Source organism: Brienomyrus brachyistius, chromosome 15 (assembly GCF_023856365.1).
Source record: "Brienomyrus brachyistius isolate T26 chromosome 15, BBRACH_0.4, whole genome shotgun sequence".
In the NCBI taxonomy this organism is placed as follows: Eukaryota; Metazoa; Chordata; class Actinopteri; order Osteoglossiformes; family Mormyridae; genus Brienomyrus; species Brienomyrus brachyistius.
Window position 1 is genome coordinate 13,077,395 of NC_064547.1, and position 14,128 is coordinate 13,091,522.

A 14,128-nucleotide genomic window follows, 5' to 3' on the forward strand; every position below is an offset into this window, starting at 1 on the left:
CTAAATACTCATCGTTGACAAACAATGATGAAGTTCGTTGCATAGTAATATAACAATATTACACAAATATGAACTACAAGAAAAGGCATTATGTGTACATATTTGAGTTTTCGAAATTAATTAGTTTTAAAAGAGCGGCTGCAAAATATTTCCATTTTCCATAAGTACATAGGCCTACTGAACGCCACTCTGTGTCTTTTAAGTTGTGTAATTGTACTAGATTATAAAAAAATCTACGTTTAAATAATCCTTTAGTGATTTCGTAGAGTATTACGCTACATCCTAATACATTTCATGACCAATTTATGGATTTATATATATATTTAAAAAAACATAGTTGTATAACCCATTTTGGGTCATAACAGTACCATAATTATATCGCCACGGATGCAAAATCTTTTAGTCTTTACTTACGTCTCTTTCTTCCAATCGTCCGATGTTCATAATCGAAAAATCAAGCTCTTTTGCCGTAAAAGCCAAGCCAAAAAGATGACATTTTTCGCAGGTAGAAGAAGTTCACACTATTGTCACTAGAGGGAGATTGTCATTCCCCTTTCCAGCCTATTTTCTTTGTACTGTAAGTGGTATCTTTTTATACCTCACGAGACTGTGACGTGGATGCAAAATACTCCATACAAGTTTCTGTTAAACATTTGGGAGGAGACTGAAGGAAGTTTTACTGCACACCTGTTGAACGATCGGCGTTTATGAATGTAACTATATATAAAAGTCATACAAACAAAAATCGCCTCATAATAATAATACAACAGAATGCAAGATAATGTAAAAGAACAGCCATTCATTTCATTTATCGAATACACGTTATTCCAGCAATTTTCCTCGTTTGAATCTCTTTAATAAGTGAGCTGTGTACACGTTTTTATTAGTTTGCATGTTACATATTGCCAATAATTAGGGCGGTATTTATTTGATGTCACCCAGCTTTGGAAAAAGTGTGTTTTCTAAATTACGGAAATCGTCTGTTTCCTGGGAACTGTTGGCAGTGACGCAGGCGTAGACTCCTCCATTCCCCGTGCGGATTAAAATGCGAATTCATAGTGTCGAGGCTATAGATATAGACCGGCAAGGCGTACCGCTGAAATACCCCAAAGTGCGCACGCCAACTCTCATGTATACTTCTCAAACAAAGCCCTAAATTAGCGCTGCTATTTTTGACTAGAACTACCGCAAGAAATTCTAAAATGTTTCATTATTCGACTTCATGGCGTTAACAGCCCCGAAAGTTTATATTATGTAATAGATTCACTATATGTTAAACAAAAGGTTTAATCTGTGTTTTATGTTGTTTTCAATGCTTTCTATGTTTTCCCGCAAAGCCTCTGAATCAAGCATGTACTTTCATCCATGATTGCTATGTAAAGTAATTTAAGAACTGTAATTGCAGTGACGACAGTTATGATCGAGGTTACCCCTGGACGTAGTATACGAAGCTATCTATGCTACAGAATGTGCATTAATTTGTACGTGTGTATGATTTATTCTATTTCATTTTAAAATTAGTAAGAAACTGTGATCTTCGTATGGCGGTTACCGTGTGTTGATGAAGCGTTTACGCGTAAGCCTAACATTATGTTGTGAAATGTGTCGAAATTAAACAGTTGAAAATGTCGAACTTTGGAGAAAAGGTAGTCAGTTTATTTTTATTAAAATTCTGGCACCAGAAACTATAGAAAATATGGATTTTTTAAAGATATTTTAAAATTGCGGTTATTCACCCATCTGCCAGACCACTTGTCCTAAGTCAGGATCACACTAATGCTATATTTATCATATTGAATAAGGATATTCTCTCTTTAAGGATACCGTCCATAAAATAATGTTGTTGTTTTTTTAAGAAAGAACGAACAGCCAAACATGATGTAAATTTCTGAACCACAGTCTGCTTCTCAGGTTAAAGGGTTTTTATTCTCTATTTGCAGAATTCCTTCCTGTCTAAACGTGTCTACTAATTATCCTGGCCACCATACTGATACTAGCCAAGGTCACAAGGTCGCATGTCACGATCTCCACCACACCCTTCACAAAATCTGGTAGCATCTGTCTAAGCCCAATCTGCTTATATAAAGAGGAACATGGTGACGCGGTATTCCTCATTCTAACATTGACTTACTTTTGCAGTTTGGCTCAAATCTCCGAATAATATACAGATATGTTTTTGTACAGAAGGAATCAAAAGAAAACATGTTCATATATAGAACGACAATTAATGCTTTGTAGAAAAACAATGGATGTATTGAACTATTTATCACCTTGTATACTTTTGTTAGTATTTGGATGTAACGTTAATATTATTTTCTAGTAATTAAATTAGGGGTGAGGCGGTGGCGCCTCACACCTCTGACACTCGGGTTCGAGGCTCAATGTGTCTGGAGTTCACATGCTCGCCCCGTGTCGTCGTGGGATTTCCTCCGGGGTTCCTCCATACTGGGATGTTCCCTCCTTCCGGGATACCTGCTCCCCCCCCCACGATCGGGAATAGGACAAGCGATTCCGGAAAATGGATGGATAATTAAATTCATGTCCCATTAACAATAACTGAGTGGTTTACTTCCCCTTTACCTTTCTTTTGGCGCTATTCCAAATTTATTATAAAAGCCACTCATTACTCATAAAATTATACATCCTCGGTGTTACCATACATGTTGCCAAACAGTAAGGATCATGGATCAGGCTGCATCTTAATGAGTGTCTTATAATTTATTCTTCATCTAGAATTTAGATTATTTTTGAAGGGCATACCATTGCCACCTAGTGGCTATCCATATGAAGACACTTTGCAGCACTGAATATGTTTAGTGAGCTTAATGGACCACTTTTAATTATACCTTTGTACAGGCACTGATCTGAGGTCAATGATTATTAAACCCCTCCCATAATTTTTTAAAATTATGACATTATGTTTGTCTATGTCCGGTAAATATAGTGTTGGAAAAACAGACAGACAGGCAGATAGATAGATAGATAGATAGATAGATAGATAGATAGATAGATAGATAGATAGATAGATAGATAGATAGATAGATAGATAGATAGATAGATAGATAGATAGATAGATAGATCAGTTTACACCAACCCCTCCTTGACAGTACAGTTTTATGAAAGGCATGGATTCCAGGGAATGTATCCTATCAAACATGTGTAGTGTTAGGTGGGGAGACATGTGTAGGATTCATCTTCTGCTTCTAGATGAATGCCTCAGAGAGTTCTGCTGTTGTGTCATACAATCCAAACTGTAGGTCCAAATGCTATGCCTGTCCTTCTTGTACATGATGTTGCAAACTCAGGTCAGGATGCCATCCTACCTCCTCTGACCTGCTCTGGTTGTGCTTTTTCTTGACACCTCTAAAGTGCCCATCCATTGTGTACAGCTGCTTTGTGCCTTGTATTGCCTGAGATGGGCTCCCAGAAACCCAGTATAAAATAAGCAAGATAAGATTTATTTAGTGTAGAAAAAATATCTATAAAAGCCAACTGTACTTTTATTTGTTTTGATAAATGATTATGATTATGTCCAAATTTGATTATGTCCAAATTTGTGTCACATTCAGTATGCTTTACTCCATCGACACAGTTACCTATTTCCACAGAAGAAAAAAAAATCACACAAAGGCACTTGGATTATGTTTCAGCTTTCCAAAATAACTTCATTTCATGCTATTATTGTAGAACCACAAACTGATGCTTCTAAATTACACTCCTCTCATTTATAACCTATTGTAAATATATAATGGAAAGCCGCAAGTAACAATAGGTAACATTTTAATAATACCTATCTGTGACCAAATGGGTGCTGGTGCAGTGAACTACTGCAATCCAATATAAATTTCTCACTTTGTCATGTATTAATAAGTAGCATCCTAAACCGTGTGAGTTAATATATTATTATTACTGTAAGTGCAAAGGAGTGTTTCTTCTTTGTTTGACTAAACAACAGTGGCCAGTTATACACATGGATGTAAGGTCATTCTGCTCAACTCTTGATTGATAATGTTATTTTTTTATTCTAATCTGTTGCTAGGAATTTTATGTCACATAGTTCTAGTAGACATAATGATAACTGATAATTGTGGCCACTCCATATTTTCAACAAAAAAAAAAAAACATTCTGAAAGTGTTTTATTGGTGAACATTCAATAAACTGAATTTGAGAAATGAATTATTATTATCTCCAGCCCCATAGATTATGCATTAGATAAAGGGAATTTATGGATATTAGAAAAAAAAAAATCTGATTTTTTTAGTCATTGTGGTATTTATGCTAATTGTTGAACGCTGGAGTGTCTCATAGGGTGGCACTGGTGCCTCACACGCCCAGCACTGGGAAGGTGAACCCCACCTTTGCTCTGTGTCTGCAGAGACTGCACATGTTGTGGGGTTTTCTTCTGGGTATTTCAGCATCTTCCTGTAGGCCGGCATCCTAAACTGTCCACATCATGCGCATATGTGTTAATGTGTGCAATATCTGCAAGACACTGATATCCCAATCCGGGTGTTTCTATACTGCCTAGAAAAGGCTCCAGGTTCCCTCATGGCCTGGTACTAAACAGGTTCATTCTTTTTTTTTTTTACTTAATTGGTTAAGTCTATAGCAACATATATGTTCATATAATTGCTACAGTAAGAAATGCAGCACAGTTGACTCACTGAACTAAAGTTTATTCAAAAGTGTATGGGGTTTGATTTGTTTGTGCAATGATTAAAAATGTTGTCACTCCGAAATAGTAGTATGTACTACTATCGCCAGCTGATGGCAGTGTTTCCCGTGTTTGAAATGTGTCTCGGTTTATTCATATGAGTGAATCAGATCTTTAGCCTAAAAACGTTGTTCCTAAAATTGGCTATGTGATTAAAATACATGAAAAGCCCATGTGGCTGATTAACGGTTCCAACAGAGCACTGCCTATTTAAATCACCTGTGTCTGCGCTTCAATGAATTATAACGGATTAGCATGTTAAAATAAGCCTTCGTAAATATATGTAATTAAATGTGTGGATGTGTATTAATGGAAAATGTGTCTCTTCTCCCAGAGAAAAAAGACAGAGAGGATTGTAGTTTAGGACCCAGCGATTCAAATGGGGCGGGGGCGGGGCTTCTTGTGATTGACAGGAACCCAGAGCGCAGGCTACGGCGATCGAGTGTACTACAGCCATAACGCCGAGTGTCACTGTGATCAGCGGGGGGGAAAATAGCAATAAGTAAAAAAATACTGCATGAAACTGTCTGATCAGTTCTGCATCTACAAGCGCCCGGTAAAAGGAGCAAACGATGCGTCTCTATCCCTGATTGTCGCTTTTCCGTCGTTCCCGCAGAGCCAATAATGCTTAAGATGAGGCTGCCCATGAGAACGGCGGAGGAAGGAGGCAACGAGACGGCCGAAGACAAGCAGGACCACGCCGACCCCGGTCTTCATAGCCCCGGCTCTGTGGATCAGTCGGCTACCGGTGTAACAGAGAATTCCCCTAGACGGCTGGGGTGCCCCCTCCGCTTGAATAAGGAGGCTGTGTTCGAGTGGTTCGGCTTGCACCTGAATCCGGCCAAGCGAATCGAGTTCATGTGCGGTCTACTCCATATGTGTCAGCCGCTGGAGCTGCGCTTCCTCGGCTCCTGCCTGGAGGACTTGGCGAGAAAGGATTTCCACGTCCTGCGAGACTTCGAAATGAAGGCGAACAGTCCGAGCGAGCTGGGCCTGCTGACGGACGTCGCTGACCCGGTGGTCAGGTCCAGGTTGCTCGTCTGCCTGTCCCTCCTGGGCTCCGAGAACCGGGAATGTGCTGGAATACTGTTTCGCATCCTGAGCCATGCGGACCCCGCCTTGTACTTTAGAAACCACGGCTTCCCCGCGTCTTCCTATCGGGACCCGCGGCACCCTCGGCTCCATCCTTCCTGTGAGGATGCGGACGAGCCGGGGAAGTCGGAGAGGTTAGCGGGGCCTCTGTCAGAGGAGGGGGCAGGGCTGCTGGAGCAGTTCGCGCTGCTCTTCACCATGGCCTCCCTGCACCCGGCGTTCCCTTTTCACCAGAGGGAGACCGTCCGGGTCCAACTGGAAAAAGTGGAGCTGGCGATGAGAGAAGAGCAACTACGACGACGCGGCGCCGACAGCCCGGTAACCGACCGACCCGTGCAGTTTGGGGGTGGCGAGCGGGTCGCTGGGGGCTGACTAGCGGTTCTTGTTTATTAATTGCCCCCATTTGACACGTGAACGTCGAGATGATGGAAGAAATAAATTCTGGTGTCGTTTGAAAACGACTCGTATGTAACAACAGCGCTTTGCTGGTTTCTGTGGTTCGGGTTACGCGGTTGACGTCAGCCGGCGAGCTCGTTAGCAGGTTAGTAAAACCTCCGAGTCCGCGAGCAGCTCGTGGTTGATCCGTTAGCCGGCCAGCTATCCGTCGTGTTTGCTGTCCAGAACCGGCTCCGTCTGGTCCTCTCTGTACACATACGGTACGAACTGCTCCCAATAAGACAAATAGTGTAGATTTAAATTTCTGGGGAAAACCCCTTTTGGCTGAATGTTCTGGGTAGTTAGCCAGCTTGCTAGCTTCAAGGCGGACGACGGTCACGCTAGAAATTTTAACTAGCTAGTAGCTTAGTCTTTAGACATAATGGTCAAATCGCCATCTAGGTCATTTCCAGCGAATATATGTATTTTCTGAAAAGTGGCTTATAGATATGACTGATCTGTTAGCTGCCGCCGTCTCAACTCGAATGGAGTGAAATGTGTCGATAACTACCGCCCCCGGTTATAAAAGTGTGTAGTCGCATAGTTTCTCGCTTATGCTAATATAGGAATTTCGTCTTAGGGCTATTTGTTCCTTGGTTGGATAATTTGCTTAGGGATGTAACGGCACAGCGCCTGGGTACTGGTTAGCGGAGGAGGGGAAGGGGAGCCCCCTAGGAGGAGTGCCCGGCGGGGTCAGAAATGGGTATCCCCCAGCCCCCTCGGCCAAGTCAGTCAGACAGCAGGCTGCCGCTACTGGCTGCAACGCCAGCGTCATGGTTAAGCCCCCCCCCCCCATCACCGTCAGCCCAATTGGTTCGGGCAGAACGGAGCAGTGCAGCGGAGAAGGCCATCTAGAGCATGTCCATCCTGGCTTTACGGAATCACAATCATGGCCTGTTAAAATCTGGAAAATGATTTTCCTGCCTTTTATTTATGTGTCTTTGTCAGCGTTTCTGAAATTGAAGTGTACATTCTTAACGCAGTGGTAGCCCTTCTGCAGATTACATTTTAAGTAACTTGTTAGTGATAGTAATGACTCATTTGGACCAGTTTGCAGCATATATTACATGGTTTTAATTAGCTTTCAACAAAATTTACGCAGACACACATATCACACCAAAAACACCTTTTGATTGCTGTAGATTTGGAAGTACTACATTTTAAAAGATTTTCCTGGTCAAACAAATAATGTAATAAGTGGAAACCCCAGTTATACAGATGATGTTTTCAAGAGTCGCCCAGTGGGTCATATTCTGGTGTTGTGACATGATTTTGTGTCTGTCTGTGTGTATGTGTGTGTATGTAAACAAACTCTGCTGAAGGGAAATGTTTTGAGAGCCAGAGTTGCAGTGCGTAAAAATCTGATGCACTCTATGGAATTCTTGTACATCAGCTGCTCTATTCCCTGGCTCATGTTTGGTTTGGCTGAGGGTTGTGTGGAACACTGGCGTTCGTTGACCTTCAGGGTCTTGCTTGGAGCACATCTCTCACTGCTTGCTGAAGGGAAGGCATTTCTGCAAAATCCAAAGTATGTACAAGACGTATGGATATTCAATTTATGGTAAACCATCATTTATTAGTTGCTTTCTTAAATAACAAATATTGGCTTCTATCTGGCATGTTCTTTGACAGAAACTTACCACATGGTAGTTTTTCAGACCTCATCAACAGAAACCCATAAATCCATAAAAATATTTTTAAACTTTTTGTATTTTTCCTTGGTCTTCTCACTTGATAATGCCTTGGTTTTCTTATTGACACATGCACATGCTAGTGGCAGTTTCTTTAGTTGTACAACTGCTAAATAAACTTGGTTTATTCAGTGGGCAATCCTTCTCATTTTAAATCCGATTGCCAACAGATTTCCTTTGGCATGAGAATTAAATGCACTCTGAAATATTAACGAAAGAACAGACTAGCAGTGGCTGTTCACTCCGCTGAGGATTTTAACCTTAATTTAACTTGGAGAATAGCAGTCATGTTAAATTTGATTATAGTCTTTTCTTACAATGTTTTTCATTTATTTTCTGTGTTTCTCAAGGCATGACCTTCCATCACCTTTTTTTATTTTAATTACAATCTCCATACCTTCTCTGAGCATGTCAAACAAGTGGGACAAGGATGACATTCCTGCTTTTACACGTTTTCAATGATTGTGAACGTGGCACATGTTGTGTGTTGTCAGACAAGCAGTTCTTCTAAGTGGAACTAATCCCTTCGTTGCTGTATCATCTAATCTTCTCAAGCTAAAGTCAGTCAGTTCAGTGTGTAGATGTTTGCATTGGATACACCCCCTCTGTGAAGGCTTTTCCATCCATTGACTGTAAATCTGTGCTATAGGGCTTTGGAGACAGGAGTAAGTTTCATTCTGTACAAACTATCGTACATATGATAATTACACAGAGTGGGGAGTATGTATAAACATCTGTGTAAGCTATTCTGTTTGGAAGAACCATTTTGGAAAGCCATGCTTATATAGTTGAATTGCTGTTAACCCCTCAAATCTGTGCATTAGTATTGATAGAAATGGATAAATGGTAATTTAAGCAATTTTTTTTATTGCGTTGGCAGTTGTGGGACACCAGAGCTTTAGATAACAGGGTACCATCTGTCCAGATGCTGACTTATTGGTACTATACGGACATTTACTTACGCCCACAATTTGATCAGCAGATTAATAGTACTTCTGCAAAATTAATGAGTGGCATATTGTGACACGCAAAAGTTAGCAATCTGTATAAATCGTGCATATCTTTATGTTTAATAAACATGTCTGACTTTTGGTTGTCACAATATGCCTCATTTTAGGCATACTATTAATCTGCTTATCAGATTGCCGGCATAAGTAAACATTTGTATTTTACCAGAAATCCAGCGTTCAGATAGATTGGTATGCCCATTATCTAAAGCCGATCCCAGTCAGATGAATATGAATTGCTCATGTATTAGAAAAACATTGCCCAATAGCAGAATATGCATAACTGGTAGAGATTTGTTTGCATCTTTCTTCACTCTTCAGGGTTATTTGTACTAGTGCAGCAAAGAATCTGGATGCAACTGATATTTCTTAGCTTATGTATTTGTTATGAAAACAAGTTACATTTCACACCAAAGTTAGGAATCAGCAAAACATGGATAAAATCCACCAGTTATGAAAGCTTGGAGTATTTTCTGTACTGGAGCTGCAAATTGCGCATTTACTACTATCATTCATATATTAGTCCAAAAAGTTTCTGTACTGTCCGTGTTTGTTAATGCAATACAAAATCTTACATTACAATGATCTTCATTAACGTTCAACTGTAATGCTGGCAATCAGGATGATATCTTAAACTATGTACAAACTCCTAAACATAATTTTCCAACTGAAATCTGTCAAGGAAGCTCATTCAACTGAATGAGAAATTAAAAGGTTTAGTAAGGTAGCACACATGAAGACACACTTTTTAGCAGTTAAAACGGCAGTAAATATTTTTTTTTTTGGAGGGGGGGTGTTGTTTTACTGTGTAACTGTGAGGTTTGATATGTTAGTGTATCTATATTTTTATGAAAATGTACTTGATCCCCTCTGACAGACATTGCTTCGTGTGAATTTGTCTAATGTGTAAATATCAGGGTTACACCAATATGGATAATCTTGGTTGATGTTAATAGCAGGAGTTTCTTTACCAGTCTTGTTTGTGACTAATTAAGACCTGCCAAATTGTGTTAGTAGTATGTAGTTAGAAAGTGGTGTAGAAACTATTAACTCAGACAGACAGCCCATGCCTGTAACCGACATCTCTCAAAGAATTGTCTTTGTATAAATATTTTCATTTTGAATAGAGTAAAAATCATTTCTTTGCAACATTAAGATCATGGTTGTGACATCTACAGTGGCCAATAGGTGACAGGGCTTCTACAGGCCAACCAATCAACGATCATAAATTTTCTCCCTGAACTCAAATATGCTTAATTCTTGCAAACTTGTATGTTTATAAAAATATATGTTTTTTTGTTATAGAATTTTAAATATTTTAATCAGTTATTACATAGTAATTATTCATATAGGGATGACATATTATTTGTTCAATCTATAGAGCTGGTCAATAGCTTTAAAACAATATGAGGACCATTTCTGTGCAGCTTATATTAAGGTAAATATAGCCAGTCAAAGTCATAGCCCCCCCCCCTACAAAACATGCCCAATTTCAGTTTCATGAGTTATTCATGTGACAAAATCAGCATGCCAAGTTTTTTTAAAATCTGTGACGATGAGGTCTCAAAGTGTGATGATTTCACATGGAATGACGCTTCTTTGAGCATCCTTGCAGAGAAGTCTCAATAGCAGGAAAATGTCTGTTCATTTGTCTCCCTCCCTACCATTAGTCAGAAATCAAAATTCCAAGCTCCTCTATTTGAAATGTGTTTTAGGTTTTTTGGTATCTGTCAAAAATGCAATTCTACAAGATTTGTGCCTGGTTGCTTCTAACTGAGGGTGAATGTAATATATACTCAACACGTTCATGAGAGCAACCTGTCACAGAGTGGTCTGTCTAATTACTATTTCAGCTCTTATAAAGACCACAGTGGAACCAAATCCGCAAAACCTCACCACCACTTTCCTGCCAGCCTGATGAAGAATTACGTGCCATATTCAAGCCAGCTCTTGGCCAGTGTGTTGCTGTTTTGACAACTGGCAAATAAGCCGATTATAGGAGGACTAGGGTCTGTGTAAACCATGCGACAAACTCTACATTACCAGGAGCTGAGCTTCTCCAGTGTACTAAAATCTCTTGAGTTTGTGGAAGCACATTTTGTGTGTCTTCTTGCTTACAGCACATGAGCAAAACATACTCTATCAGTTTTAATTTTTTTGTGGGAGCAAAAATATCAGATTCTAAAGAAACTCACCTTCACCACCAAATTGTTTTTTTTTTTTTTTTTATAAAGTGCTTATTGTCTTTGTGAGAACACCATTAATGTTTGTTTTGGTTTCATATGCTTTTGGCTCTCCTGAAAGTGACATTATGGTATGGGTTATGCCATACTCTGGTCTTGGTCTTGCTGCCTTGCTTATTGACTGAGACTTCAGGTTAAAAGTGTAAGTCACATCATTGCTCATGCAGAAAAACATTTACTGAGGATAAACTTCATCAATTCTGTGATAGAGGGTAAAATTGTCATAACATTCTATTTTGTCATCTGTATTGCCCCCCCCCCCCTCAAAAAAACCAAAATCCTGTGGAACCTGAGTTAGCAATTCCTTTAAAGAGAATTGCCAATGTGAGTATCGTTTTGAGTCCCGCTGAGTAAACTAGTTGGGAGCAAATAGGACCGGAATAACATCTCTTCACCCAGCTAACGATAACTTGGCTTACTTGCCGTACGGTAAGGTTTGGGTCACAAACATCTAAATTATTTGACTGGTAGATTTTCAACCCTGGAATTGTTATGATGATGCCCAAAAAATAATGTTATCCTAATTCACTGGGGAGAAGTAAATTTTTATGACCATGGAAAAGTTGTTCCCTTAAAATGTCAGGTTCGTGTGTTATGGCCTTGCTCGTATTACACATGAAAAATAGTTTAGTGTCTGTTTTCCATCACTTTAAAATGTGTGACATTTTTCCATTAAGAGTACAAAAGTAAATAGGATTTTCAGAACTTTATTGTGTTTTGTGATCCAGGTAACTTTCCTGCAATGATCAGTATATGAAACAGGGTTTCAGACAGATTTTGGTGTTTATTGACTCTATTTTTCTAGTGTGATGTTGCCATGTTCTTTTGCAAGTGGCATTGCCAGCATTCTGGTGTTTGTCAGAGGCATTGTGTGCTGATGGCTTTTCAGCTCACACTGTGATGACTGCTCCAGGTGTCTTTGGCGTGAAGGTTCACCACTCAGCACAGACTGGGCACCTTCTTTCCATGAACTGCATGGAGACCATCCATCCTCCTAACTTGGACAGTTTTCTCCACAGTGGCACCTCCTTTCCTGGTGGTTGTATTCCAGCTGCAGCAGTTCAAAATACGTGGCTCTCTTTAAGACTTGACTGTTCATTGTTAATGTCATTTATTAATTTGTTTATAAAATCGGTATATCATTTAGGTCCATTATTTGCTTTGGCTACAAAATGCATGCTTATGCAAAACCTTAAAGCTATCTAAAAATCTAAATAAGCAAACATTTTCGTATGCAGATTGTTTAGGGACTGTTTAGTTTTATTTGCATAACTCACTTCAGAAGCTCAACTATCATTAAGCTTCTCATATTATTTTTAAGGGATTTGTATCATCATACCTCACATTGGGGAAGCCCTCCTTATCAATGTATCCACTTACCAAACAGATTTTAGATGTGCACCTATATCAAAATATTAAATGACCCAAATTCCATGCATGTGTATTGTTACTGACAAAGCTGACTTTTTAAGTCTGTAATACTGCTGTGAAGGTACCAGTGTTTAAGTTGTTCTCAAACCAGGAGGATTTTGTCTGGAAGAGGTTGGAAGTGTAAAAAGTTATGTTTATGGAAACATTTATGGATATGTCATGGTTTTAATCAGAATGTGTTTATAAAGATCTTTGAGTATTTTTGTTGCATGATGGCTAGAAGTTTCAGGAAGGGCTTGACGATATATGAATAAAATATTGTATTGTGATTATGAATTTTCATATTGTGATCAATTTCAGTATTGTATCATGGTACAGCCAAAACACTTGTTTTCTTACATAATTCTTCTTACATAATTAACATAATTATGCACAATTTTTTTTAAACAAATCCATCAAGGTATGATGTTGTTGGTGTAATTTATCAATATACCTGTAACACAGTCCATAACTGTTTGTAAAACAATTTGATCATCATAATCAGCAAAATTCAGAAGTAGCAGTCATATTTGACTTACTTCCACATCCAAATTTTAGAATATTATGATAAATATCGATATTGTGAAAATCTCTGGAAATATGATATAATTTTAGCGCATATCACTCAGCCCTACTTTCATGTGTCTCTCATGTGGCTGACCTCTTTGGGATTCTTCTTTATGTTAAATCAACAATAAACCGGTACATTCCCTAATTCAGATTTAGAATATGTTTTCTAGCCTAGCTTCTGATTTTATAAACAATGTTTATAAACCCAGTGTTTTTAAGTCATGCTTTTCTCTCCATTTTCTTCTGTCTTTGGTTCTTTTCCCTGCTTGCTGTAGAACAAAATTCCACAAACAGGTGACTTCTCCCCCAGCACTGACAGCATCCCAAATAACAGAGTACAATGTCGCCACTCGGCCCAGCCTACAGCCAAGAAGTCTCAGAGGGAAGGTAAGACTTGGACAATCACTCTAACCAAACTGAAGAGCATAGCTAGTGAAGCCCTTCTATTCTCACATCTCAGTGGGAGAAAGTTTCAGTAAATAATACTTCTGCAATAAAAAAGGCAATGGTATGGTTTTTATGTGGCACCTAAATGTAAATTATGGGATTGTGTTAGAGTACAGAGTTGTCACTATACTTTGTGCTCAAATCCAGCTCTTCTGCTTTTGTGGCTTTTCAGCTGTATATATTGAAAAGATCTTGCTGAAGGGAATCTCGTGGAGCAGGACTGACAAGGAGTACAGTTTTGAGGTATGTGGCTTTTTCATAGCTCCACAGTGTCATCCAGTGCGAGCCGTACCACTCATCCGTCGCAGGCATTAAATAGGACACTGCAGCATGCTGGCCACAGCAACCATGTCTTTGCCATTGGCTCCTTTCCTGCTGTGGAAGGTGAAATGTAAACATTCTGGAATGAGACCCTTTGGCTTTTTCCGTAAGAGGTCATCCTGCCTCAGGAAAAGGGAAGAGCGATCTAAATAAGACCCCCCCCCCCCCAACCTAAGAATCCTCACCACCACCACCCA

The 14,128-nt window shown here is 39.4% G+C and overlaps 2 protein-coding genes across 5 annotated transcripts in view; one reads left to right on the forward strand and one right to left on the reverse strand.

Annotated features, from left to right (window-relative positions):
- The window catches only part of LOC125708926 (collagen alpha-1(XXI) chain-like), a 47,242-nt gene extending 46,688 nt beyond the window's left edge, over positions 1-554 (reverse strand). The window contains exon 1 of the mRNA XM_048976851.1: positions 415-554. The gene's annotated coding sequence lies outside the window, so the exon portion shown is untranslated. The remainder of the gene's footprint in view (positions 1-414) is intronic.
- Positions 555-4,982: 4,428 nt separating this feature from the next.
- Positions 4,983-14,128, forward strand: part of LOC125708923 (zinc finger CCHC domain-containing protein 2-like) — a 33,359-nt gene continuing 24,213 nt past the window's right edge. The window contains exons 1-3 of one of the 4 annotated variants that reach the window (XM_048976847.1): positions 4,983-6,125; positions 13,439-13,550; positions 13,783-13,853. In XM_048976847.1, the coding sequence (XP_048832804.1) occupies positions 5,340-6,125; positions 13,439-13,550; positions 13,783-13,853 (969 nt within the window). In that variant the 5' untranslated portion in view covers positions 4,983-5,339. The remainder of the gene's footprint in view (positions 6,126-13,438; positions 13,551-13,782; positions 13,854-14,128) is intronic. The other 3 variants (XM_048976848.1, XR_007382560.1, XM_048976846.1) reach the window with 3 other exon arrangements.